The sequence below is a fragment of the Triturus cristatus genome, chromosome 3_2 (assembly GCF_964204655.1).
Source record: "Triturus cristatus chromosome 3_2, aTriCri1.1, whole genome shotgun sequence".
NCBI lineage: Eukaryota > Metazoa > Chordata > Amphibia > Caudata > Salamandridae > Triturus > Triturus cristatus.
Genome location: NC_140584.1, coordinates 102,082,654 through 102,109,250, shown reverse-complemented (window position 1 = coordinate 102,109,250; position 26,597 = coordinate 102,082,654). Strand labels below are relative to the sequence as shown.

At 40.0% G+C, this 26,597-nt stretch overlaps 1 protein-coding gene across 1 annotated transcript in view; it reads left to right on the top strand.

The window, feature by feature from the left end:
- Nucleotides 1-26,597, top strand: part of SLC15A2 (solute carrier family 15 member 2) — a 452,967-nt gene that overhangs the window by 322,279 nt on the left and 104,091 nt on the right. Inside the window, exon 17 of the mRNA XM_085647327.1 lies at nucleotides 7,719-7,880. Within this exon, the coding sequence (XP_085503453.1) occupies nucleotides 7,719-7,880 (162 nt within the window). The remainder of the gene's footprint in view (nucleotides 1-7,718; nucleotides 7,881-26,597) is intronic.

Below are 26,597 nucleotides of genomic sequence, written 5' to 3'. Positions count from 1 at the left end.
GTCAGGCAGCATAATGTCCCCTGGTGCCTGGCAGCTGGTAACTCCCTAAATGGTGTCGATGGAGCACAGGAAAGGAGAGAAGCAAGATAGTCCCGCACTGTGGTCCTAGGGGGCTCCAGGAGCTGTGTCCAAAGCAAAGATGAACTGTACCTCTAGGCATGTTTATGAGCTACTGGAGCCAAACTTGACTAGTTCCAAAGAAGTTGCTTGTCCCGGAGCACCATGACATTTCAACTTTGAGGAGAGTTTTCTCAAGAAGACATCAAAGAGTGGGCTGAATGTAGGACTTGGATGCATCTGTGAGACCTGAAGAAAGAGAATCCACATATTCCAGTCCAGCACTTATGAAGTGCTATGAGCAATTGGTGGTAAGGGGAAACAGAACTCTCTCTAGATCACCTGCTCTACCAGGAGATATTTTCTGGATTCCCAGTACATGCTGCCCATGCTTCTGAGGGACTCAGTGACAGATATCATATACCTTCATGCAGTAAAAACACACACATCTATTTGACAGTGGCATATGACTGTGGGTGTGGTGCCATAGAGAAAACTGAATCCACAAATGGAATGCCTAGGGGTATGAGGAGAGTGTTGTGAGTGGTGCTGCATTCACTGATGGGGGCCTAAGTGTACTCAAGGAGCATCTTTAGGTACATAAGAAGAGGCCTGTTAAGGTTTCATGTTGGTGGATCACTTAGTCGGTTGGCATGTTGCCTGCCTGTCTCCTAGAAATAATCAAAGTGACTCCTCACACAAGGTGAAATTGCCTGGCATAGGTGGGCTTGGGGGGCATTCTGGGATGTTGAAACTGGATGGACAGATGAATCAAGAAGCAGCCGAGGGAAGAACAAAGATTGCCACTTGTGAGCTTCATAGTGCTCTTGCCTGATCCACAGTGAATTAAGGACACAAATATCAATCACAGACACTCCACCATTGTGCAGCAGAATAAATAAAAATAAATCTGTATTTATAAAGCGCAAACTACTCACCCTTATGGGTCTCAAAGCGCTGGGGGCCATCGTGGAAATCAAGTGAGCTACTACCCAGAGTCACATGGTGCTGAGCTGCCGCCGGGGATCAAACCGTGAACCTTGTGCTTCGAAGTCAGCTGCCCTGGCCGCTGCACCACATCTCTCCACTGAATGCAGAAGGAAATTCAATGAGAGTTTATTCTAGAACTAGAGGGATTGGGAAATACCTGACTGCACAGCATGAACACATGACCCATATCCTGTACAGCAGTGAACACAAATGGACTAGTTTTATCTATGTGAGCATGTTTTCAATAAATGATTTTCCTTTATAAAAATCATATTCATGAACACTGTTTAGGGAAAGTAAGCAGTCTAGAAACATTTACTACTCAGGGACGTTTGTGAGTAAAACACCTGTCACCTTTGTGCATGTGCGGCAATTTCATGTATTTGGTGTTATTTAGCATGCTCCTATCTAATAATATTGTCTAACAAGAAAGATATACTATTTACATTACAACTTCATCAATATATTTTGCTGTTTCAGTCCTAAAGACATATGAATATCAGGAAACTGTAGCGATTAGGAGTGGGCATTGCTTATTCTGGATACTTTAACATTACAGCAGTCTCATTGAGTCAAATTTCTTAGAAGTGGAAGAGTCTCATTTTTTTGTATTTTATCATACGGCAACCATCTGGTATACTGTAATAACATTGCAAAAATGTACACTGTACAGTAGTGAAAACAATTTAAAACCTATACTAGTCAAGCTTGGTAAGGATTACCATGTGCAAATCTTCTACCCCCATGGTTTGTTAAAGTGGGTCACAAACACAAAAACCCTTGTTCACTACAGTAATCTGCTAGATTCTATGTCCTACAGGTTTTAGGACAATATGAAACAATCCACTTTTAGAAGCCTATTGTCTTTAACACATGCTTATCACAATAAGTAAATAAGACCTACTTGCTTTGTCATTGCTTTTCATACAAACAGATCATACCTAAGGAATCTAACATAACTTTTCTCAGTGAACTGATAAGACCTCTAACTTTTGCCACTGGCCTGACACTATATGTAACACACACCTACTGAATTGTACACATATTGGTAACCATCAGGCATTCATTCATAAAATTACAACAGTGTACAGAATTACAGTTAGCCTACAACCCCTCCCAATAGAGCTACGAAGAATCATCACAGTGAAAGTCTGCTCCTGGGATTTGCCACAGTGGGCGATCAACACCAAAACCCTTGCCTACTATGTCAATCTGTGAAATGACATGTAACCAAATACATTTCTACAGCCCAGAACATAGTGTGATAACAATCCACTGTTAGAGGCCTATTGGCTAAACCATGTGATTTTCACAATATACAAGCCAGACCTACTGCATTTGTAATACCTTTTCATAATTAACAGGCCAGACCTGTATTATCAGGCATTACATTTCCCTCTACGCTAGTCACGCCTATAGCTGTTATCATTGGCTTATCAACCTAACCCCCTAAGGCCTACTGTACTGTACATCATTTTTCCCTCAAGGTAACTATCAGGCATACAGTCAGATGTATACAACATTACAGTTGGCAAAGCAAAATAATATCTCTCCTAACAGGGTTTAACAAGGATTGTCACAGTGCATTTAATCTATACTCATGGTTTGTCTGAGAGAGTAACACTGAAACACTTCCCTACTAAAATCTATGAGATTCCATTGCACAAAAAACATATGTCTAGGCCTTAATTCACTCTTAAATGCTGAAGTGACTTTAACATACACTTTTTACAACCAATATGTCGGGTCTACTGCCTTTATAATAAGTTTTCATAATAAAGAATCCGACATGAAGCCTTTATCATTGACCTGTCACCATAACCAACTCAAGCACATTGTACTGAGTGTAAGCTTTCCGCAAGGCAACCATCTGGGATACAGTCACAAAAGTAAAAATGTATACAAAACTATAGTTAGCAGAGCAAACTACTATCGCTCCTAAGCCTCTAAGAACGACTACTGTAGTGCTTATCTTCTATCCCTAGGATTTTTTGGGGAAGATCACCCACACCAAAACTTTGCCTACTTTGATAATCTGTGAAAATCAGTGTAATAAAATATATGCCTGAAAGCTTTATTACAGTGTAATACAATCAGTCCTTAAAATTCTATTGTTTTCTCAATAAAAAGGTCAGGCCTATTGGCTTTGCCATAATGTTTCATAACAAACAGATCAAACATATGACATTTGGCTTGTTTTATTTCAATGGACCAATGGATCCTTTACCCTTTAACACTGGCTTTACAGTTTACCTAAAACCGACCTCTTTGAGTGCACTAAACTGACAACCATCAAGAATAGTGTTATAAGATTACAGATATACAGAAAAAGATAGCAAACCAATACACAACCCCTCTCAACAGAATTTAACAAGAATCATCATAGTGAACACCCCCAGGGTTTTTTTGAGTGGAAGGCCACTGCAAAAACCCTTGCCTGCTACGGTGATCTGTGAGATTGAATGTAACAAAATACCTGCCCATAGCCAGTAACACAATGTGATAATGATGAATTTGTAAAGGCTTACTGGCTTTGATATATACTTTTCACAATTCATAAGCTGGACCATCTCCCTTTGTCATACTGTTTCAAAAAAGCAGACCAGATCTGTGACATCAGACATAATGTTTCCAGTGCACCAAACAGGCATAAAGCTTGTCACCATAACCAACTCAGGCTCGGAGTTTTGAGCATCAGCTTTTCCACAAGGCAACCATTAGATACACAATCATAAAATTAGAAAGCTATCGCAAAGTGCAATTGGCTATGCAAAATAACATAACACAACATGAGTATTTATAAAGAGCAAGTTCACCTGTAGGCATCTTGGTGCTGAATAACAGATGTTTATTGTTACCCAACTCAATGGAACTCATTTTATCAACCTCAGAAGGATGGAAGACTGAGTGGACCCTCATCTGTGACCATGAGGTTGAACATAGGCCCCTACAGTGTATGATTTATTCCACTAAGCCACCAGCCCAGGCAAACATAGTATTGTTTCTAAGATAGCCTAAAAAGAATTTGCACAGAGCAAACTTTCTATATCCATGGTCTATCACACTAGATGACGAACACCAAAACCATTGCCTATTATTGTAATCTGTGTGATTCTATGTCACAAAATACCTAGCTGTAGGCTTTAATATAGAGTAATAATAATCTACTCTAAAATGCCTATTGGCGTTAGCATATTCTTTTCAAAATAAAGACATCAGACCTCGAGTTATTATCATAAAATTTCATAATAAACAGATCAGGCCTATATCCATGATCATTGGCTTGCCCTTATAACCAACTCGGTCCTGGTGTATTGGCTAAGCAGTGCAATACATGCAGGCTTTTTAGAGGAAGCACACAAATTAGCCCCATAAATTCCTGTACTCGGGAATTAACATGTGGGTAAAACCTGAACCATCTTCTCTGCAGGACACTGAAAGCTGTTTTTTGTTGATCACATAAGATAATGTGCCAATTTCACTGTTAAGCCATACCTAAAAATCTATGTAGGTAAGGGTAGCCCTGGGCTCTTACACACAAAACTGCATCCTGAAGTCTAAAGCTAATGCTACCAGAGAAAAACAAACATGTATATCATTTAGTTATCTAAGACACTTTATTAGCAAAACAACCTCATACTCCACTTTGCTCTCTCTGCATTTGTGTACCATAGTGAAATATGGAAAAGGGGCCTTTTTTGTCTGATCGGGTGCAGATAGCCCAATGTGGTTCTAGGAAAACACAGGCAATGAAGGGCTCTCTGCCAATTTACATACTGTGCTCCCCTCAGCATGCAAGTCGCTCTCTAAATACACATATACACTTCTGACGTCTGGTTGTGGGTTTGAGGACAGTTTAAGGATATCTGGGTATTGAAACTCATGTCCCAAGAGTTTCCCTAATGTGTTCCATTGTTTGTGCTAGTTTACTATCTGGGTTGGGGCAAGGAGTCAGCGAAGAAGAGGTGTAATGGGTGGTGGAAGTTGCTCGGGTGGGCACTGAGAAGTGAGAGCATGGCCCACCTTTGATTCTACACTTTATGTTGACAGAGCCTTGTATAGCACGGCATCACCATTAATATGACATCTCATCCAAAATTGTGTTAGAGGAAAAATGTCCAACGTAGGCCAAGGAGGGCTGGATCCTTGCTAGAGAGCTTCAGCATAACCACTACCTCCGTAAATTGGTTCTATTTAATGGAACTGCATGTACACATACTCTGCGTGATTGGAAAAATCTGGCATGGATCCTGTTTACCTCTAGTGGATTTATACTGTACACACCTGAAAAGAGTGTGGTAGTAACTAGCATGATGCAATAACAACTATGCACAAGTGCTGACATTTTACAAATCACGTCAACCTTCTATATCAGCGTCTGTCATTGAAGGGATAACACAGATCATGTTACCTTTCCTGGCATTTGCCAGAGCATAGAATGTTAATTAGTCTCCAACAAAATGCAGCAATAATAATATAATGCCCAGCCACATTACACATTTCTCATTCTAGGATGGCAAGCAGTATGAATGTACAATGCACGGGTATACATTCTATGTGATGCACATCCATCCTATTGGAGTAGTGTGCAGTAATAAGTTTTAATGATGCACACCAACTCATGATCAACATTCTATGAAAGACTTTGCGAAAGCAGTCCAATGCACAGGAACACATGTACATTTCTCTAACTTATTTAGATTCAAAGAGTTGTAATAACAGAACCTAACACACAGCACTCCATTATTATGTAGCACTGTGTGATTAAACCATTACAGCACACAGGGGCCGAGACAATACAGTAATCAACTCTGAGGCACTGGGTAACAATATGCCCCCTGCCCTTCTTCCTAGGACTACATTTTCAGAAGACAAAGAACTGACTGAGGAGTAGGTGAGATATCTGGTAGTAAACGTACCCTAGAATGCATGCTCCCTGACATAGTAAAACAAGCATTGGCATAGCCAATAGGTCTTGCCTTTGGGACCTTCTAAGTGTTTAGCCATGCAACAGTTGCATAACTAAATACTTATAAGGTCCCAAAAGCGAGACCTATTGGCTATGCCAAGCGGCCGTGAGGCCACAAAATTGAAAGTGATCGCGATCACGATCAAACATCAAAGCGGCCTTCGGCCGTGAAAGTGAAAGTAATCGTGGTAAAGCCCTGCGTGCGCGCCCGCGCACCTGCCCCTGCCCTGTAGCTCTAGGCTGGCCTGGTAGCACTTTTTGGAGCCCTCTCAATAAGTCTCGCCAGACCAGCGCATGCGCTGGGTCAGGCGAGACCTAAACAGAGTCAGGGACTTCATGTGAAAGAATGCAAAGATGAGTTGAGAATGGGATGAACAAGCTCTGCCCTTCGCTTGTAAAGTAAAGCCTTTTCGTCACACTGCATAGACCTGCCCGAACATAATAATAAAACCATCCAGATGTATCTGTACTTTCGTTCTGAAAAAAAAAACAATGAAGTATTTCCTCCAAGATGCTACTAAGTCATTGTGTTTGACGCAGTTTCCATTTTGAGTGAAGCGAAACCCTTCGGGAGCCAATGAAAGTGCAGATCACTTTTTTGGGGTGAGCAAGCATATAACACTGTCTCAATCAAATCCTGTACTCCTGGCTTCCAACATTTGGAGGGAACCGAAGACCCTCTTCTTGCAAATCTCACATGGTTGCCTGGCGACAACTGTGATGTCAAGCCAGACCATACATATCAAAGTGGTCCTATTAAAGACAATATTATCAGCCAAACATCTAACCCCACTAATGAAAAACTCCTTCCTGAGCCTCCCCAATCAGAAGAGGGAAATATCACACTTAAATTTAGAGCAATCTTAAGGCACATCAAATGACATAACATTTTCAAACCAAATTCATGTTTAACTGCCTCATTAATTTGGTATCAAGTCCAGCAATAATTTAAAGAAAACATTCAAAGCTACAGTCTTTCGATAGTGACTTCAAAGATATCTATCATTATGAGATTGCTAGATTTAGGCCACAGAGATACTGATTTGTCCCAGAAGTAGATCTTCATCCTGTAATAATGTACCACGATGTTGCTGCAGCCAGCAAACCCTGGTGTAGGAACACTGCATCACTTGTATTCAAGCAGAGCAGCACCCCTCCCCCTTATGATACCACTCTGCCTAACTCGTAATAGAGACCCTACAGTCCATTAAGACAGTGGTATACACAGTGCCACTTATACCTGGAACGACCTGCCGCTATACATAAGAGCCTCGCCCTCTCTTCTTGAATTCAACAAGAAGCTGAAGACCTGGCTTTTTGAGCAGTCTTTGCTAGACTCACGCCTGCTCAGTGCCAGGATATCCTCCAGGGGGATAGCATGCTCTACAAATCTAGATAATATAACGTTCCATAACATAATATAAGAAGAATGTCTTGGTAATAAAATAATCTCTTATCCCTGGCATTAGAGTGCAAATGCTTCCACCTTATCCACGATAAAGGGATAACCATTTATGAAACAAAGTAAATATTTCTGCAGTACTGTGTCACCTCTGAGTTAAACACACATCCATATATACAATGTGATTATAAAGCATTTTGATAAGGATTCGAATATGGGTTGAATGCTATCAACACCCAAAGCTTTAACATGCATATGCCACTGTGATTGACAAGCAAACTGCATGTGTTTTTTGTGCAGGATCCAGAATATATCAAATGGAAACTGGGAGACAAAGCAGAGAAGACGGCTTTTTCATTCACATACAATGGAAAGAATACAAGTTGTCAAGAGACACTCAGTGAACGAAACGTCTACAGTCTAATCATTTACCCAGTGAATGCAGACCTGCGTTGCAAACTTGTAAGTTCTTTGGATGACTTCCCAAGTCAATAATGTGCATGTTCCCCATAATCACATGACAACCTAGCTCGGATGAGGAAGCCTGCCTGTCATAGCTGACCTTTTTTTATCTGTTAACAGCTTGAGCCTGGTTGAGAATTGCGAATTATGTTTGATCCATGTAATATTTTTTCATTTATAAAGCAAGACTGGTTGACATGTTGGAATTTTGTATATTTTGCTAGACTTTAGAACGCTCATAGGAGTGCACTTTTCACAACTCAGTTTCATTGAGTAGATGTTAATTAATGTACCGAAAACATTGACAAATCAATTCAATTGTATTAATTTAGACCTCTTCAGAGATCAACAATTAAGGATGAACACGAAATCTATGCATTTTTATAAAAATTCACCAACCATATACATAATTTTTAGAATGATAAAAAAGATTTTAAGAATTTATACAACTTGCAACAGACAAATTCATATGGGGGGAATGTAATTAGGACAATCATGTAATTGATAGTTAGTAGATTATATCTATAACAAATAGGCTTTAAAAAACATTGCCTAGCTTCTACCAGTTCTTTATTGGGACAAATGTATAGCACATGGGCTAATTCTTGGACTCTTCCTCTACATAATTAGCATAATCCTGTCTTCTCACTTGAGTCTCTCCAGTATTTTGTATAGCCGTTTAGTGGTAAAATCCCTAGGCGAAGCATAATGATGCAGCATTGAGCGCTATGATCTAAAGTGTATCTCAAGTATTTTTGGTAAGCCTTAGCCATTAGGGTAGTCATACAAGGTCTATAATGTGATAACTGTGAACAGTGCGACATATCTAGGTCAAAACATAATCACGGAGTCATGTTTTTTAAAAGTACCTTCAGATGTCTGGTGACCAAGAATGAAAGAGTATTGTAGTGCACTGAAAATGCTCTAAGCTGTCGTGATTTTTTTTTTAAGGATGATGAGTCTCATAAAGAGCCTTCTTCTGCATGCAATAGATTATACATCCATCTAAATATGTTGGTCAAAGCTCTTGAATAGGCACTAGCTATGGAAAGCTCTAGATGAAGTGCTTGACCCGGTGTAGCTTGGCTCATTATAGTTATTTTTGGGAGTAATTTTCCTCCATTCGTATTCAGAATATGCCATTTGTTTATGGAAATGTATTCTAATGCAAATGACAAGGTAGGGGGAAACTTGCCATGATAGATTTCAAGGAGGGAAACCTTGACAACATCCTGTATTTATTTGCTCATTTATTAAGCTTTAAATATGTATGCGGTAGCCCTGACTCCTTTTTACGAACAACACACAAGAAGAGCGCAGTTAGGCTTGCCAGAGATAGAGTAAAGACAAAGAACTGGAGATGAAAGGTGTGGTGGAAAACATGAGAAGGGGGGTAGGGTAGACTGCCTTCAATTATTTAATTTAGGATGGTTATATGCTGCAAACCACACTGAGGATGCAGGACATACTCTCAACTGTATAGTACATTGAAGTAGAAAACAGTGAAATGGTGAGTAGTGCAGAGCCATACTAGGAACTAAAAGCAGCCATGGAAAAAATGTATAAACCAGCCAGTCATTCATTTCATTCATTCTTTCTCTCTCTCACTCTTTCTCTCCATTTGCTCCTGTTCCAGTGTTACTGGGCCCTTTATCATTGGATTTAGTTTCTTAGCACTAGCTCTTCTGACTCTCACTTAGTCCTCCGATGGACCTTGTTTTGTGCTGATGAGGGATTGGAAATAGAGGATCTGATATCAGGCATTCCAATGAGGACCAGGAAATTGATAGCCAATTTACAAGCTAGTAATTCAATTAATATATGTAACTCTCAAGACCAGCCTATACAAGTTATGAATTATCACTGCTAGTCCGAATCTCCTGAAGAAATTCAGTCGGTCCAAAATCATGCAAGCCAATAGTTCCATTAAGGCAATGCAAAACCATAACCTTAGTATCTGATATTTGAAGATTTCTCTATATCAATCTCTCCCTGTCATTTATAAACCAATTGGAAATGCACAATCAAGTTAAGGAATAAATCATGACAAGACAGAGCCTTCAGCTTAGTTAAGGTTAAAGTGAATTAAGTGATCAAAAGGCAGGTGCATTATTAATTTGCATTTAAGATTTAAAGAGCACAGGGCAGTTCTGTGTAGTAATTGCCATGAGTTGACAAGGAGCTTGGGTACGTTCCACATAAGCCAATGATAGCTTAAGGGCAATGTCCCATTGGAAAAGTTGAGGAATGGTGCACACAGCGTATGCGTCAGTCAAAAGAGGAAAAGTAAAGTCTGCAAAGTTCCCAAAAGGCAGTCTCTGGGATCTTGTCTGGTTTGAATCAGCAAAAAAGTCCTTTTCTCTTTTTCAGATCAAAGTACACTATAATTCTCCAGTTCCAGTGATGGCATCTCCTTGATCACCTCACTATGCCAGACCACTCAGTCCATTGTTCAGTTCGTATAGAATGGTTGTCATGAGACATAAAGACGGCATATTTTGTAGGAAAGAGGTACTGCTAGTCACATAAGTTGTCATTTCATCCGGTAAACGTAAACTTCACAAAAAAAGATCCATTTGCAGTAGGCACATGAGCAAATTCAAATGAACAGTTCCTATACCAAATGTTCCTAATGTATCAACTTTGTAACAATTAGCCCTTGTAAGCCAGTGAAAACTCTTCTAGTAGGACACAGTTCCATTTGAAATTGCAAGTTTATAAAACTTTTTCACAAGGGAAAAACAGTATAAGAAGAAAAGAACATGCAGGCCTCGTATATTTCCTTTAAAGTATGTGCAAATATAAAGTAATGGAAATACACCTTTCATAAATAAAAGCAATGCACTACTATTCTTTCAACACATAGGTGCTCAGAATACATGATTTGTTGTATCGTAAATCTCACATGTAACTACGACATATTACTGTATTTTCAAAGTTGCAACGTATAAAATGATTTCAAATCATAAAATATTACTATTGTTTCAAGTGGGTTACATCAGTACATATATGAAGATCAAATACTGAAAGTTTGGTAAAATTGTCATTCAATATAACTATGCAGCATCACATTTGCTTTTCTCATTTGGTGCTCAATTTCACATATGAAATAATGAAAATTCAGAATGAGCCCTTTAATATCACATATAAGAATAACTAGATCATGTTAGATTTCATTAATTCTTCACACACATTAATATTTCAATAAGTAAGATTGAGAGTTTCATAACATGTGAGTTCTTCATTTTAGGACTCTAAGGCACATTATGAAAGCACATTAAGGTTTCTTTATAAATCTAAAAACCTACATTATTACATGAGTATAATTCCATCTATTTTACTTTTATCTGCATGCTTTACGATGCAGTAACTAAGGGGCTCATTGCGATGGCAGAACAATCGCCACCGCTGGGCCGTCTGCCGCTTTACCGCCGGTAGCAATCGTAACGATTGCCTGGCGGGCGGAGCAGGGCCACTAATATGGTGGCGGTGCCTAGCAGGCACCGTCCGCCATAATAGGATGTGGGGACTGAAAGGACTTTCCATGGCGGCATCGCCGCCATGTAAAGGCTGGCGGGGATTGGTTTTTGGGGCCCATTGCCTTGTGTCTGGGGGAGGTGGGGTGCAGTTGTGGGGGTCATTTCGCTGCACCAAGTGGCAAGCACCATGTGGTGCCTGCCATGTGGTGTAGTGAAATTCCAGACATGCGATTTTAACATTGTGGCGGGTGCTGCTGTCAGCAGCACCCCCGCAATGTTAAATTGCAGAATATAACCGCCATGGTGGCGGTCGCATCCTAATACCGCCGCATGTCTGGAGCCCGGTCCCAACATAGCGGGGATGGCTGGCTGACTCAGGTCTGCCCACCATCCTAATGAGCCCCTAAGTTCTGTCATGTCTATTTTCAAAGTTTCTTCAACGTGTAATTAGTGCACATACAGTCGTAGATTACTCAACATGTCTCATAATCGGTTTAGGTATGCATCAAAGGATTGAGCTGCTTATCATCTGCATCAGTGACCCCTCTGATGGCGAATTTAGCCATCATCATTATCTTATCTAATGTCACACATATTGTTCTGTGGTCTTCATGAACTTTAATCTAGACTATTACAAAGACTCTCTGTCATCATTGTATCCGCTTTGTCTATCCTCTAATTCTATTTTAGCTCTCTTCCTTTTTATTACTCTTGTTTCTTTCTTAGTTGTCATGTGGGGGAACAGCCATTACAACACGGTTTTTACCACGCGTAGCCATTACATCGCATGCGTTACAACGCATGCGATGTTACAACGCTATGCCATTACAACGCAAGTCTTACATCGACTTGCGCTAGATGGCGTGCTAACATTACAAATAGTGTAGTTTACTATCCCAACACCTTCCCTACTGTTAAGTGGACTGGAGTTGGAATAGTAAATTACACTTTTCTAATGTTAGCACGCCATCTAGCGCAAGTCGATGTAAAGACTTGCGTTGTAATGGCATAGCGTGGTAACATCGCAGTCGTTGTAACGACCGCATTGTAACTGCACGCGTTGTAATGACTCGCGTTGTTACGTCATACATCCTGTCATGTGTCTATACATTTTGAATATGATAACCAAGATGAATGCACAGATAAAAATGATTATGAAAGGCTTCATGAGTCTTCCCATCAGTCCACTTCTCTGGTCTGCAATCCAAAACCATCTATCTATAGAGGAAAATCCTTTTCTAATTGATTTCCAGGCACCATCAGCCTTTAAATCTTTCAAATCCCTTTAAAGGTGGGTGATTTTTGTAATGTACCCTTTCAGATCTTTACTTTTGTTTGGAATGAAAGCGCAACAATGTTGCACCTTTAACATCCGGCAGACTTCGTCTTCTTTTGCAAGAAGGACATCTAAAGCAAAGCGGTTTTGAAGAAACATAGATCTCATGGTGATCATTTTGGTGTCTATTGCTAAGATTCTGATAGTGGTGTTAGTGGACAGCTTTTCCAATACCGTAGAAAGCTTCTGGATCTTGTGAGAATTCAGTATCACTCCAACAGATGGTATTATTGCCCCAAAAATATCTCCCACTATTTCACTAACATTTGCACCTCTTTTAAGTCTTCTGCTTGTTACTTTTGTTTGGTTTCATCTGATTGTCCCACATGATACATTTTTGGAAAAACTTTTCCCATGTAGCAGGATCCATACCATTTTTTAGGCAGCCTGTAATCAGTATTTTTCCCTCAAATGTAATAAATTCCAGGACACATAGGATGTATACCTCCCAGGAACAATTACCAATTTCCCAATACTTGGAAAGTATGGTCACATTTACTGGAATGAACAAGGTTAGTATTTACTTCCGTTTTATATCAAAATATACATAGCTTTCCTCTATGCTGTCTGTCTAAAACTATGGCAGCTTGGTTTCCCATTGTTCTAAACTCTGGTTCTCTAAGCACCCAAGATGTAATTTTCAATGATTTGCTGCTTTGCTCATGATTTCCTTTCACTTATCCTCTACTGATTCTACAAATTCCTTTTCTGCAGGATTTCAAGTACAGGTTGGGTTATGTTTTTGTGCATAGGCTTTTGTATAAGCTTTATGAACCCCTGAAAGATTCTCTCATCATTTCTGCTGTTTTAGTATTAGGTAAAAGATTTAGGTAATTTCTCACAGGCGCCTTAAATAATCTCAAATCATAGTTAGAGTAATAATACTGAAATTGTCTTTTGCCATCAAATAAACTGGTCAACACACTGCAAGACATTCCATAGGTCACAGGAAGGCAGAGGTAACTCAAACCTTCAGATACTGATACAGGCAGCAGCATGCACACATAACAATCACTATCATGCATAGTCTCTACATATTCATGTAGGAGTTTTATAAATACATTAATTGAAAAATCACAAGTGGACAGGTCTCCATCTAATTTCCTATAGTCTGAAATGCTTAGTTTGTTATTATTTGTTAAAAGAGGTTCAGGCACAGAAGTAGGCTTAACTCTTGTATACACATGATTTGGCATATTTAGAACTATGAGGATCGCTGCAAGTATTATAGAAAATACAGCAACTACACATGCACTCATAGATTTGTGCTTTGGTGATAACACTTTTGGATACGTTACTTCCTCAGAATCAAACCTTGCAGTTTCCGATAAATTTGGATCAAATTTTGCAGCTCAAGCAAAGTTCAAAGTATTTCCAACATGGCTTTTCAACAAAAAGTCTTTTTATGGCACCGTTCACGTTGTCTTCAGAGCCTTGTAAATTAATCTTTCAACAACAGCACAGTTCTTGTTTGCTGTAGAATATTTGAAACAAAAATTAACTCATGTTCTTTTTATCTGTACATCAATCTCAAGTTTCAGTGGAAAAGCAGCATTTTCTCAAGGCGGTTAATGCAGACTTGCATCGTTGTAGCAAAAGGCATGATATGCTTTCTCCCAAACTTTCAATGGCAAGTAAGTACATTCAGGTGCAGCTTATCTTTGACTCAGCATTTAAGTTCTTTTGGAACTACTCACTTACGGCCCTTCTCTACCACTGTCGCTTTGATCAGACTAACCAGAGTCTTCTGCAGTTGTTTGTGGTACTTTTGTCTCTGTCAAAATGCGCCTCAATCTTTCTTGTCTTCTGGGCCAATGATCTCCGAATTCTACCTGCATTTTAGGTGCACTAATTCCTTTGGCAGGGTCAAATTCTCGCCTAGTTAGCTGTTTCTCTTGTGAGCCTTCATTGCCTACAAGACCTGACTCTCTCGGATCCCCCTCAGAACCCGCCTATTAAATCCTAGTAGCTTGGGTGCCCTCAACAGCTTGTCTGACCTGAGTCTGATGTCTCTCTGTAACCACTGGTACATCTGAAACAGGTGTTGTATCTTCAAAAGGACATGGGACTCAGTGGGTATTGGCAGGATGCACCCAATTCGGAAGACTGCCACACTTAACAGCAGTTGTGGTTACCAGAATCTTGTGTGGGCCCTGACCATGCCAACGAGGCTCCAAGCATGACATGCGTACATGCGTCTTCACCAAGACCCAGTCACCAGGGCTGAGGTCATGGCACTGCTCCTGATGAGGCAAAGTTGCAGCTTCCCAAACCTGCTGAGAGCAAGTACATACAACACTAGCTAGTCCTTTACAGTAATCGAGCACCAAGACATCTATAATGTTCACTAAGGCATAGGTAGGGACTGCAGGCTGTCTCGTAGCCCTCCCCATAATTATTTCATGTGGGGATCATCCCCTTCTTCTGTCTGGGGTACTTCTCAAGGTAGAACCCCTTGGATCTCCAGACCATCAACAGACTGCTGATTTGCACGGTGAACACGCTACGGCCTGGAGATCCAAGGGGTTCTACCTAATACTGCCCGATGGGGCAGTTCTTCTGAAAGAAACTCCCTTACACTTGGAAGCACATTAGGATATTCGGACACAAGACTAAATAGTCTACCTCTCCAGGCGCAGAAATTATAGGAACCCCTTCTGGGTTGGAATTATCACCGGAACTAAGAGACTACATGAAACTAACCTCAGCCCTGAAGAAGTCACTGGGTAATCCCCTGTAACAGCGACAAAACACGGGTTGGCTAAGAAGGCTTAAGATCTTGAATTAAAGACATCTGAACATACAAAGAAAAGCATCATTGTGATATTTTATTAAGCTTTATGTATTTACTTTTAAACGTGTGCAGAGGATTTGTATATATAGTAGAGTGGTCTGCTGGCCACACACGTGGGGATTTGGTGGTTTTTCCCTACCTTATGCACTTTGCCAGAATACCTGCCATAACTGATTTGTACTTGTGATAGACCTTAGAGCGCCATTTTGCCTATTGCTGACCACCGGCTGTATACCTATCGGTGAAGATGGTGACTTACATTTGGACAGAATTTTTAAAAACTTGCGCCAAGGCAAGTGGGTGTCAAGTATGTTAGGGTGGGGCTTTGTGCACAGCGCAGTCACGTCTAGACAATCATGATCAGCTTCATCAATCACAATTTCATATCCAGGAAGAAGCATCAAAGTTTCAGGATTTAGATTCGTGGATCTCATCAATGTAACATTCTCAGCTCCCAAAATAAACTTTTCATACTTTGTGAGGCGACTGCTAGTGAGGTGTTGTGTTTGGGTACGAGTAAGCAACACTTCTACAGAATGGGGCACATGAACTTTCAATGGGTGATCCATTACAATACTCTCACTCTGCTCCAGACTCCTGCATGTTGCAGCAATGGCTTTCAGACATCCAGGAAATGCGACAGCTACTGGTTTAAGAGTAGTAGAAAAATATTCCACAGGTGTACGCAAAGTACCATGCGTTTGAGTTAGCACTGACAATGCGCAAACTTCGAGCTGACTGCAGAACAGAATAAAACTCTTGTTGTGGTCAGGCATTCCCAAAGCTGGAGCTCGACAACTCTCTCCCAGTTCATTAAAAGAGGGCATGCATTCATTGTACCAAGGTACCAGATTAGCCACATCTTTATGTTTCAGCCTCTGAAGAGGCTTGGCTGTCAGGGGAAAATTAGGAATCAATTGGCGACAATAGCCAACCATTCTGAGAAACATGCAGACTTCCTTTTGTGTACTGGGTGGACTCATGTTCAGAATCGCTGTCCTTGCTCCTTTCTCAATATGATGTCCAAGATACAGAATGTCTCTATTGCAGAGTTGCAATTTGGATGGGGACACTTTCTATCCATTCTCAGCCAAATTGTTCAGTACAGCAATGGTATCACATGTACAAGCCTCCTGTGTACTCGATGCTACCAATAGATCGTCAATGTACTTGACAAGAACAAAATGGTTTGGCATTACCATGTACTCTAGATTTTTCTTCAATATCTAATTGAATATGGAAGGGTTTTCTGTATACCACTGTGGGACTCGGCACCATGCCAAAGACATGACTGCCAAACCAGAAAGCAAAAAGATAGTTACTAACCTCATGCAAAGGGATAGAAAAGAAATCTTGGCACAAATCAATGACAGAGAATTATTCAGCCTCACATGGAATTTCAAATAATATCACTGCTGGGTTTGGAAGCACAGGACAACAAGAAACCGCAATCTTATTAATCCGGCACAAATCCTGAACAATACGGTATTTACCATTAGGTTTCTGCAAACCCATAATAGGAGAGTTACACGGACTTCTCATTATTTCTTTTAGGATTCCGTGCTCAATCAGCAAATTAATCAAGGGTGTAATCCCTGCAATGGTTTATGGACTCAAATTGTATTGGGGAATTCGTGGAAATTCAGCATCTTGCTTGACAGTGATTTTTACTGGAGAAAAACCTTTAATCAACCCAATATCTTTTCCTGTAAAGTCTCAGACTTCTGGTGACACAGTATCCCTCAGTTCTAGCTGCAGGTCATCTCACGTTCACAAAGAAATAATCTTTCAGGTTCTGAATTTTGTTTTACCAATTTGAAAACAACATCCTCATCAAAATTGGTATAAAATGTAATTCCCTTTGGAGAACAGTAATTTGAACAAATTGTGTTTGCACAGCATATCTTGTCCCAGTAAATGAACTGGACTTGAATCGCACACAAAAAAAATTGTTTAGATCCTCAAAGGAAGCTATTTTCACAGGTACAGGTCTCGTAACCGGATTTGACATCTGCTTGTTTGCAACTACCACAACTTGGATTCTTTCTCCCATGAGGGATAGGTTGGGAACTTCTACTCTTCTCACAGTAGAACAGGTAGCACCAGTGCCAAGCATCCCATTTACTTAACCATCCACATAGGGACCACTCTAGTCTACCGCTAAGCATGCCCCAAGAACGCATTCCTCTTCCCCCCTCAGCACCATCAAGAACGATGGATATAACCCAGCTCTCTTGACAGGGGGAGAATGTTTGAATCATTTAGCATTCTGTGCCTCATTTGTTGCAGTTACACTTTTTGCCCTAAGTGGGATGTGTATGCCCAGATGTGGGTCCCTTACTCACTGTGCCACTGGATTCAAGTTAGCCTGGCTGATGAAGGGTGACATACCCCAAAACCGATCCCAGGATGCTTGTTTCTGGTCCAGGGAGGACCTGGCTTGGCTGTTCGGTCTGGACTGTTCCCATCAGGCACAGGGTCAAAACTGTTTGCATATGGCTGGGTCCAAACTGGGGTGGCGAAGTAGGCAAAAGAACTCTGGATTTAACCCAAAGCTCTTGACTTGGAGAGAATGTTTAAATCATTTAGCATTCCATCCATCATTTGTTGCAGTTACACTTTTTACCCTAAGTGGGATGGGTATGGCCAGGCGTGGGTCCCTTGCTCACTGTTCCACTGGATTCAAGCTAGCCTGGCTGATGAAGGGTGACATACCACGAAACCGGTCCCAGGATGCTTGTTTCTGGTCCAGGGAGGACCAGGCTTGGCAGTTCGGTCTGGACTGTTCCCATGAGACACAGGGTCAAGATTGATTTGCATATGGCTGGGTCCAAACTGGGGTGGCATAGTGGGCAAAAGAATGATGGATTTAATCCAGCTCTCTTGACTGGGGAGAATGATTGAATCATTCAGCATTCCGTCCATCATTTGTTGCAGTTACACTAATTTAAAAAGCATTCACAGACATGGTGGTCTGCTGACCCCAGCAGGCCACCATCCCTGGAAGTGCTAGCCATTTCTAATGAGGTCGCAAATAGCACCTGCCTCATGAATATTAATGAGGCAGGCAATTTGTGACCCTATTAGGAATCCCTAACAGTGTCTTAGACACTGTTGTAAATTACAATTTGCGAGTCACAAATTGCAAGTCGCAAAGTGACGCAATTGCGACTCGCAAATTGTAAGGACGTACATCTGACCTTTCATCCAAAATTAGTTTGAATGTGCAAAATGTGCAAAGATAAATTCAAAATTGATCCTTGAGTAGAGACGTAATCAATACTATTTCTAAAAGTAGGTTCAATGTGAAAAAAAAGACCAATAACTCTTCCTATTGTAAGAGTGTAAAGTGTGTTGTGCTGGCCCGCGGAGTTCATTCTTAATTTGTGAAATGAGCAAGTTAAGCACCAATTTCATTCATGTTATTTGTAGACATTCGTCAAATCTGTACTTTGCACTTAGGCTTTTGTCTGCTCTAATTTAATGCTAATCTGTTAAAAAGTTTCCTGTTAATAAAAAAAAACAATGTCCCTGCTGGGCTGTGGTTTCAATTTGCAGCTCATTTAGGGATCTGACGGGTCTAGCTCTTGTATGATAGCTGTTCTACATGTCCTTGTTCTTCTTGCAATGAGGGAGTTCCTAATAAAGTGACACATGCTGTATATAGATAGAGGCATATACAGATGAGGTGAATAAAATCCTCTTTTTTGCTGCTAAAAGTCTGCATGCTGTAAGCCTATTTTACTTCCAGCTTGGTTGGTCTGCTGTTGATGGTAGCTGACCAAGGCGAAGTGCCATCAGTTGTTTATTTAGGTGTACCATAAATGTAAGGTTTTAGTAATGTGCTGGTATTAGGTCTTATAGTTTTTAATCACCATCCCGGCATGTGATCTGTGTCTGAAGCTGTTTTTATCAAGCAACAGAGAGTGGAATTCTGCAGCTTTGTCCATAATATGTTTGAAGCTTGAAAAAGATAGATTTGTGTTCCATAGCACAACTGTGCTTGTAGTTGTTAGAGCTTTGAAAAGATATTGGTTGCATGTAGATTAATTTATCATCTTCAACTTCTGACCATAAAGCCTTGTTGAGTTTGGGTGTACTGTGTTTTGTTTTGTTTTGTACCAACTACCTTGTGGCTGCATACCCTGATGTTGAACTTCCCCTATCCCTTGCATCGCAGATTTTTGCTGATAACCTTCCTGCACAGCAGGCATGTGGTCAACACCTGATACTTTCAGATTTTTCTGAACAGGTTTCATTTATGGAACCATCAATTTCTCTTGTAGCCTCTTATGCTTCATTTCGATCTCATCCTCACAATATTTTGCATATTGAATTATTTCTTCCACAGGCTTCCCTTGCTAAGAAATCAAATGCTGCTGAATCATGTTGCTAATCTCGTTCTCAATACATATACAAATTGATAAACGAAATGTCCCATATCCTACTCAGACACACTTTCTATTCCACTATACTGCTGAAATGCCTGCAACAATCTCTCGTAAGATGCATCAACTGTTTCCTTTAATTCTTGGGTTGTCTGATTTATTTTAACCTAATTTCTTGAGGGGAAATTTTCCCTTTCAAATAGGTGATGGCTAATGTTTTTATCACCTCAGCAGATGGTGTACATGTACGAGCGTTCCTTGCTGGTTCTGTGTCAGGCAAATCAACACCAATTTTACATTCTGCCCATAAATCAATTGGGACCACAATGTCAAACAAGATATCCAAATCCTTCAGAAAACACTTTAAAACTATTACAAACCGTTCAACCTGTTTGTACCATTCAACTGGATTTCTCCCAATTTTGGAAAATCAATGGTGAAGGACAATATGTGTGGCCTGGTCCAATGTACATGTAACTATCCTCCTCCAGGCAAATCTCTTACAGGAAGCATCCTATTTCCTCACCCCTGTCATCTTCAATAGCTGGGAGCATCTTCATTGTAAATCTCTTTGTATCCTTCTTCTTAGCCCATCGGCCTTCCCATTTTTCTAATTCTCCCCCTTTCCTAAGGATAGCTAGCAAGTCCTTAACTTGCAATCTCATTCCTGAAGGTCTCATGTTTTCAATATCTGTCAATGAAATCTATTATGTAGGGTTTCTGGAATGCCTTGGATCTCTGTACCTCCACCCTGAATTTCTGAGCTCATTAAGAAAATTTCTTATGAGTGCTTCCAGCATGTCTAGTAATATCTTTACAAATGAATAAAAGTTCAACGTCCTGATAAGAACTTATGCTGGCTGGGCTTATTGTTCTTATAATCATCTCTTCCAATTCTACTTTTAGTCTTGCTGCATCCAGGAATCTTTTTTTATTTTTTACCAGGGCATTCACTCCATTATTGTCTGCACCTTTTTCATTTGCAGAAGTGTCAATACCTCTAAGCCAATCATCAGTTTCTTGAGAAGCGAGAACTGTTTGATCTTTTGGTGCATTCAGAAATAAATCCCCATGAGAATCTCCTTTCCTGCAATAGATGTTGAATGTAAGAGGAACACATCAGAATCTGGTGTTCCCTGTGGAAAAGTGTTTCCCGTGGCGCTCTGAGTTACTCGTGGAGTTACCACATCATTCTCTTGTATGTAGAAAGGTTTAGCTTGCCTCGACCTCCCTGTTGAGGAATTAAGTCATACTGAATGCACAGCTTAACCAGCATCTGTTCCATTAAAAACATCAGCTAGAGTCGGACTGATCTAATATAATTGTATCCTCAAATTTTCAAGAATTCTAACATTAAATGATCCATAGTGTGGAAAGAGCCATCATTCTCAGTGTATTTCATCCAATTGTCAAGCCATGTGCATGTATGATATCCTCTCTCTTGTGACAACTACAGTGCTGATGTGCCCTCAGGTGGTATTGATACTCCCCTTCTAATGGGTATGGGCACATCTCCTTGCATTTTCCTTTTCAAATTCTTCAGGATTTTCATTTTTCTCACTAATTAAATGTCTTTGTCCTTCACAAATGATTCTCCACAATCAATTTCTCTTCCACTTTGTTATTTAGATTTCACAATGATGACATGGTCAACCTATTACAGCACGGCGTTACACCAACCAACCAATTCCAGCGCGACACACTGCAGCGCCTAACCCTCTTTTAAAATCCTTCTTGCACGTTTTCTCCTAATCCAAGATTCCTCACAAAATGCAAGCCAACTTTGATATACTTTATCTGCTCCACTAAAGAAACTATAGATCCTTTCACACAAGAAATTTAACTAGACATGACCTCCTAATCTAATTTTGCATACACTTCAGATGAAACCTCGAACAGCGCGATGTCACCCAGGTTGATGCAATTACCCCCGTGCACTGGAAGTAACCATAAAAACAGTGACCCTCAATATCACAAAGAAATTTCCCTTCGCGGAGTGGTATGCCGACGGCGTCTTACAAACATCACCTACAAAACACAGCAGACAACTTAATCAGTGTATGCCACACTGAGACCACCCGTAGGTGTAAATCCCGGGATCTGAAGTCACGTCAGACCTGATAACAACTTCAACTTGTTTGCAAAAAGTGCATCACTCAAACACAGATTTTAACCGCTTAGCATAACATCATACAGCCACTTCATAATACCGCAATTGAAGCTTAGGCATTTGGAACTCGCAACCCTATTGATACTCACACCACTGCTTCAAATTGTCTTCGTTCCACTCCTCCCGTACTGGTACTTGGTTGCCTTCAGATGAACATGAGGCTTGGACTTGCGCTGAGATCTTTAAACAGGGAATTGCAATAGGGATCTCAGTAGGGACCCTCCTATATCCTAACTTCATCGGAAAAAAACATCCAACTTGCTACCAGATTATTGTTTCAGCGTAACTGGGCCCATAATCATGAGATTTAGTTTCTTAGCAGTAGCTCTACTAACATTCATTTGGTCCTCTGATGGACCTTGTTTTGCGCCAATGAGGGGTTGGACAGAAAGTATCCATTATCAGGCTATCCAATGAGGATCAGGAATTAGATAGGCAATTTACAAGCTGGTACTCAAATTCATATGTATAACTCTCAAGACCAAACTATACAAGTAACAAATTATCACTGCTGGTCCGAATCTCCTGAAGAAATTCAGCGGAGCCAAACTCATAGAAACCAATAGTTCTGTTAAGGCAATGCAAAACAATTACATTAGTATCTGATATTCGGAGATTTCTCTATATCGATCTTTCTCTGTGAATAATAAATCAATTAGAAATGTACAATTACGTTAGGGATCAATCATGACAAGACAGAGCCTTCAGTTTAGTTAAGGTTGCATTTTATCATGTGATCAAAAGGTAGGTACATTATTAATTTCCATTGAAGATTTAAAGAGCACAGGGCAGTTCTGAATAGTTTGAGCTTGCCATGAAATGATAATGAGCTCGGGTAAGTTCAGCATAAGCCAATGATAGCTTAAGGGCAGTGTCCGAAAGAAACATTTCAGGAATGGCACACGCAGCGTATGTGCCAGCTGAAAGGGTAAAAGTAAAGTCTACAAAGTTCCCAAAAGGCAGTCTCTGGGATAAAGTCTTGCTTGAATCAGCAAAAAAGTACTACCCTCTCTTTCAGATCAAAGTATAATATAATCTTGGAGTTCTGGTAGTGACACCTCCTCAATCACCTCACTGTGTCAAACCACTCAGTCCATTGGTCAGTTCGTGTTGAAGAGTTGTCATGAGACATAAATAACACACATTTTGTTGGAAAGAGGTACTGCTGGTCACATACGTTGTCGAATTATCTGGTATACGTAAACTCCACAAACAATGATCCATTTGCAGTAGGCACATTAGTGAATTCAAATGAACAGTTAAAATAGCCAATGTTCCCAATGTATCGACTTTGTAACGGTTAGCCCTTGTAAGCCAGTGAGAACTCGTCTAGTAGGACAAAGTTTCACTTCACATTGCAAGTTTGTGAAACATTCTCACAATGGAAAATCAGTGTAAAGAGAGAAAAAAATGCAGCCCTAGTATATTTGCTTTAAAGGTTGTGCAAGATATAAAGAAATGGAAATACACATTTCATGAATAAAAGCAATGCACCACTATTCTTGCAACACATAGGTACTTGGAATACATCACTAGTGGTATTGTTAATTGCATATGTAACAATTGAAATATAACTACATTTTCAAAGTACCCAATACATAAAATTATTTAAAATCATAAAATATAAATATTGTTTCAAGTGCACACCATTAGTACATATATGAAGATCACATACTGAAAGGTCTGTAGAATTGTCATTTGATATAACTATGCAGCTCCACTTTTTCTTTTCTCATTTGCTGCTCAGTTTTACATATGAAATAATGAAAATGCAGAATGAACCCTTCAATATCACACATAAAAATCAAAGTAAGTTTTATTGTTTGGTCAATTAAAAACTTAACAATATAAAAGACATTTAAAAAACCTCAATGATATTTGCTAGTTTTTAGCACTTTACATCAATATGAAGCTCATTAAATATTATACATAGTTGATTGAAATTATTATTCCAGATTCTTGTCCATTTGCTCTGTCAAAATTCCAACCCTTTTAACAAACTTTATTTTTTTTTTTTTTTAGAAGTTTGTGTGACTGTTCTGTGAAGGAGTCAAACGTTACCACCTTCGGAGTGGCTTTTTAAAAAATCAGTTTTCAGGGCCTGGTTAAAGACATTAAGGAATTTAATCAATTTACAGTTCAATTGTGGGTCAGATGGGTTTAGCCCTGAAATTATTGCAGCTCTGCAGGTCCTGATTCCTCTGGCATTAAAATCATTTCTAAGTAAGGTGACTCATGCATTGTCAAGTTTATTGCATACACAGATTATATGGATAAAATCCTCTTTGTGGTTACCGTAAAGTCGACATGATTTAGGCCCTGTGTGCTCCCAGGTAGGCTGATCCGCTGTCGATGGTAGCTTTCCAAAACGTATTGCCATTAATTGTTTCTTAAGGTAAATTGAAAATGTCATATTCCAGTAAGGTGCTGGAGCAAGAGTCTTATAATTATTAATCACCATCCAAGCATGCGACTTAGCCTGAAGATTTTTTTGTCGAACAGTGATGAATGGATTTTTGCTGCTTTGTTTATTGCTTGCTTGAAGGACTGGTATGGCAAGTTTTTATTCCATAGCTCAGTCGTGCAGGTTATTAGCAAGGATTTGTGCAGATATTGATTGTATGGTGATTTTCTGTCTTCGTCCACTTCAGACCAAAGGGCTTTGTTAATTGGTGAGGTGGTTGCGTTCAGCTTCAACCGATACCAAAGCTTTATTGTGGTATACATTCTCCCTATAGTTTAGTTTAAGAGACCAAATTCAAGACGAACCTGGGCCGGTGAAGCTGACCGTTGTATCTGGAAAACGTTTTTGTAAGTAGAGACTATTAGTCGGTTTAAAAGGTCTGAGTCTTTGCCGTGAAGAGCGGTACTGGCATACGTTAGCGTTGGCAGGATTTTGGCCGCCATCACCGCTAGCAGAGGTTTATATGATGGTCCATTCAATTTTTTTGCCAGTCGTCTGAATGCAAATGTAAGAGCGCTGGTTCTCTGTGTCATGTACATTTTTTGCTCTAGATGATTTTGTGTATTGTCTATATAGAACCCCAGGTACTTGTAGCTTTTTACTTCCTCTAACTGGTTGCCATTGAGCCAGATATTCTGTTTGCTTCTCCGGTGATTGCCAATCAACATTGTTTTGGTTTTTGATGTGTTTATTTCTAATTTGTTAGATGAGAATATAATCTGACATTTCATTTATAACTCTTTGAAGACCGATCTTAGTTAAACTCATTAACACCACATCGTCGGCGTACGAGAGATGTGTGAGTAATAGTTTGCCAATTTGCGGAGGATGGAAATTTATACAATCTAGCCTCTGTGCAAGATCAGACATAAAGAAATTGAAAAGGTGTGGGACCAATACGCACAACCTTGTTTAAGGCCTTTAGTCGTAGTCAGCTTTCTGGATAGTCTAGAGCCATCTCCTATCTTGATTCTTATCCATGTATTGGAATAGAATTGCAGTATTCCTTGTAGCAACCTCTCCGGGATGTTCCAGGCTCGCAGTTTTTTCCATAGGTAGTGACGGTCTACACTATCAAACGCTGCCTTTAGGTCTATAAAACAGAGATGAAGTTGTTGTTTCCTCCGTTTGCTATTAGTGATAAAGCTAAGATGTTCATGATCATCCCTATGCCTTGCCTGAAACCTGTTTGGTTAACTGGAATCAGATTAAGATTGTTTGACCATTCCTTCCGGTCTTCCAAAAAGAGTGAGGCATGATATTTGGCTTTGACATTTAAAGGACGATTAGCCTGTAGTTCGATGGTTTTGTTCTATTTCCTCCTTTAATAATAGGTGTCATTATTGAGCCTTGCCAATTAGGTGGAATACAATTTAGCAGCTCTATTTATTTAAATAACTTGAATAAATGCATGCTCCAGAAGGATGGATCGTTCTTGAAGATGGCTTGAGGGATGCCATTAGGTCCAGGAGCACCGTCTCCTCTACCTTTCTGTATTGTGCGTATTGCTCCATCAGCTGACATGGAGGACAGGTTTGTCTTTGCTTTGAGGGAACTGGTGCCATTTTTACCCTGCAATTTAGTGTTTTCCTCCATTAGGTTAGCACCGGAATCCTCTTTTACTAGTAGCTCTTGCTGGCCTCACCTGGATTGCTTGTATCACTGACCCCTTGCATGATGTTTCCGATATGTTTTTTACCTCCAGTAATTCCTGGTTGTTAAATGCTGGCTTATCGAGAGTTATAATTTCTGTAAACTTTGCAGTTCGAAATTTAGCCCACTCATGTTCTTGTATATTTGACGATAGCATGTTCACCGGCCTGTGCAATTTATTTATTATTTCCTAGAATGTATTCAAGTTGGTTTTCTTTGCACTGCAGAGTAATTCAGCCCAAAATGTGTCATTGTTAATTCTCTTTTCTTTCCATAACTTTTTTTTATAAGTTTTCCTCAGTTGACGTACATTGTCACAGGCTGCTTGGTCGAGGAATGTTATTTTTAGCCTCCTGATGGCTTTCTTGAATTCGCATTTCAGGGCTCTCACCCCTTCCGTTGATTTTTGTTTAATTTCGTTTTCGTTTTTTTG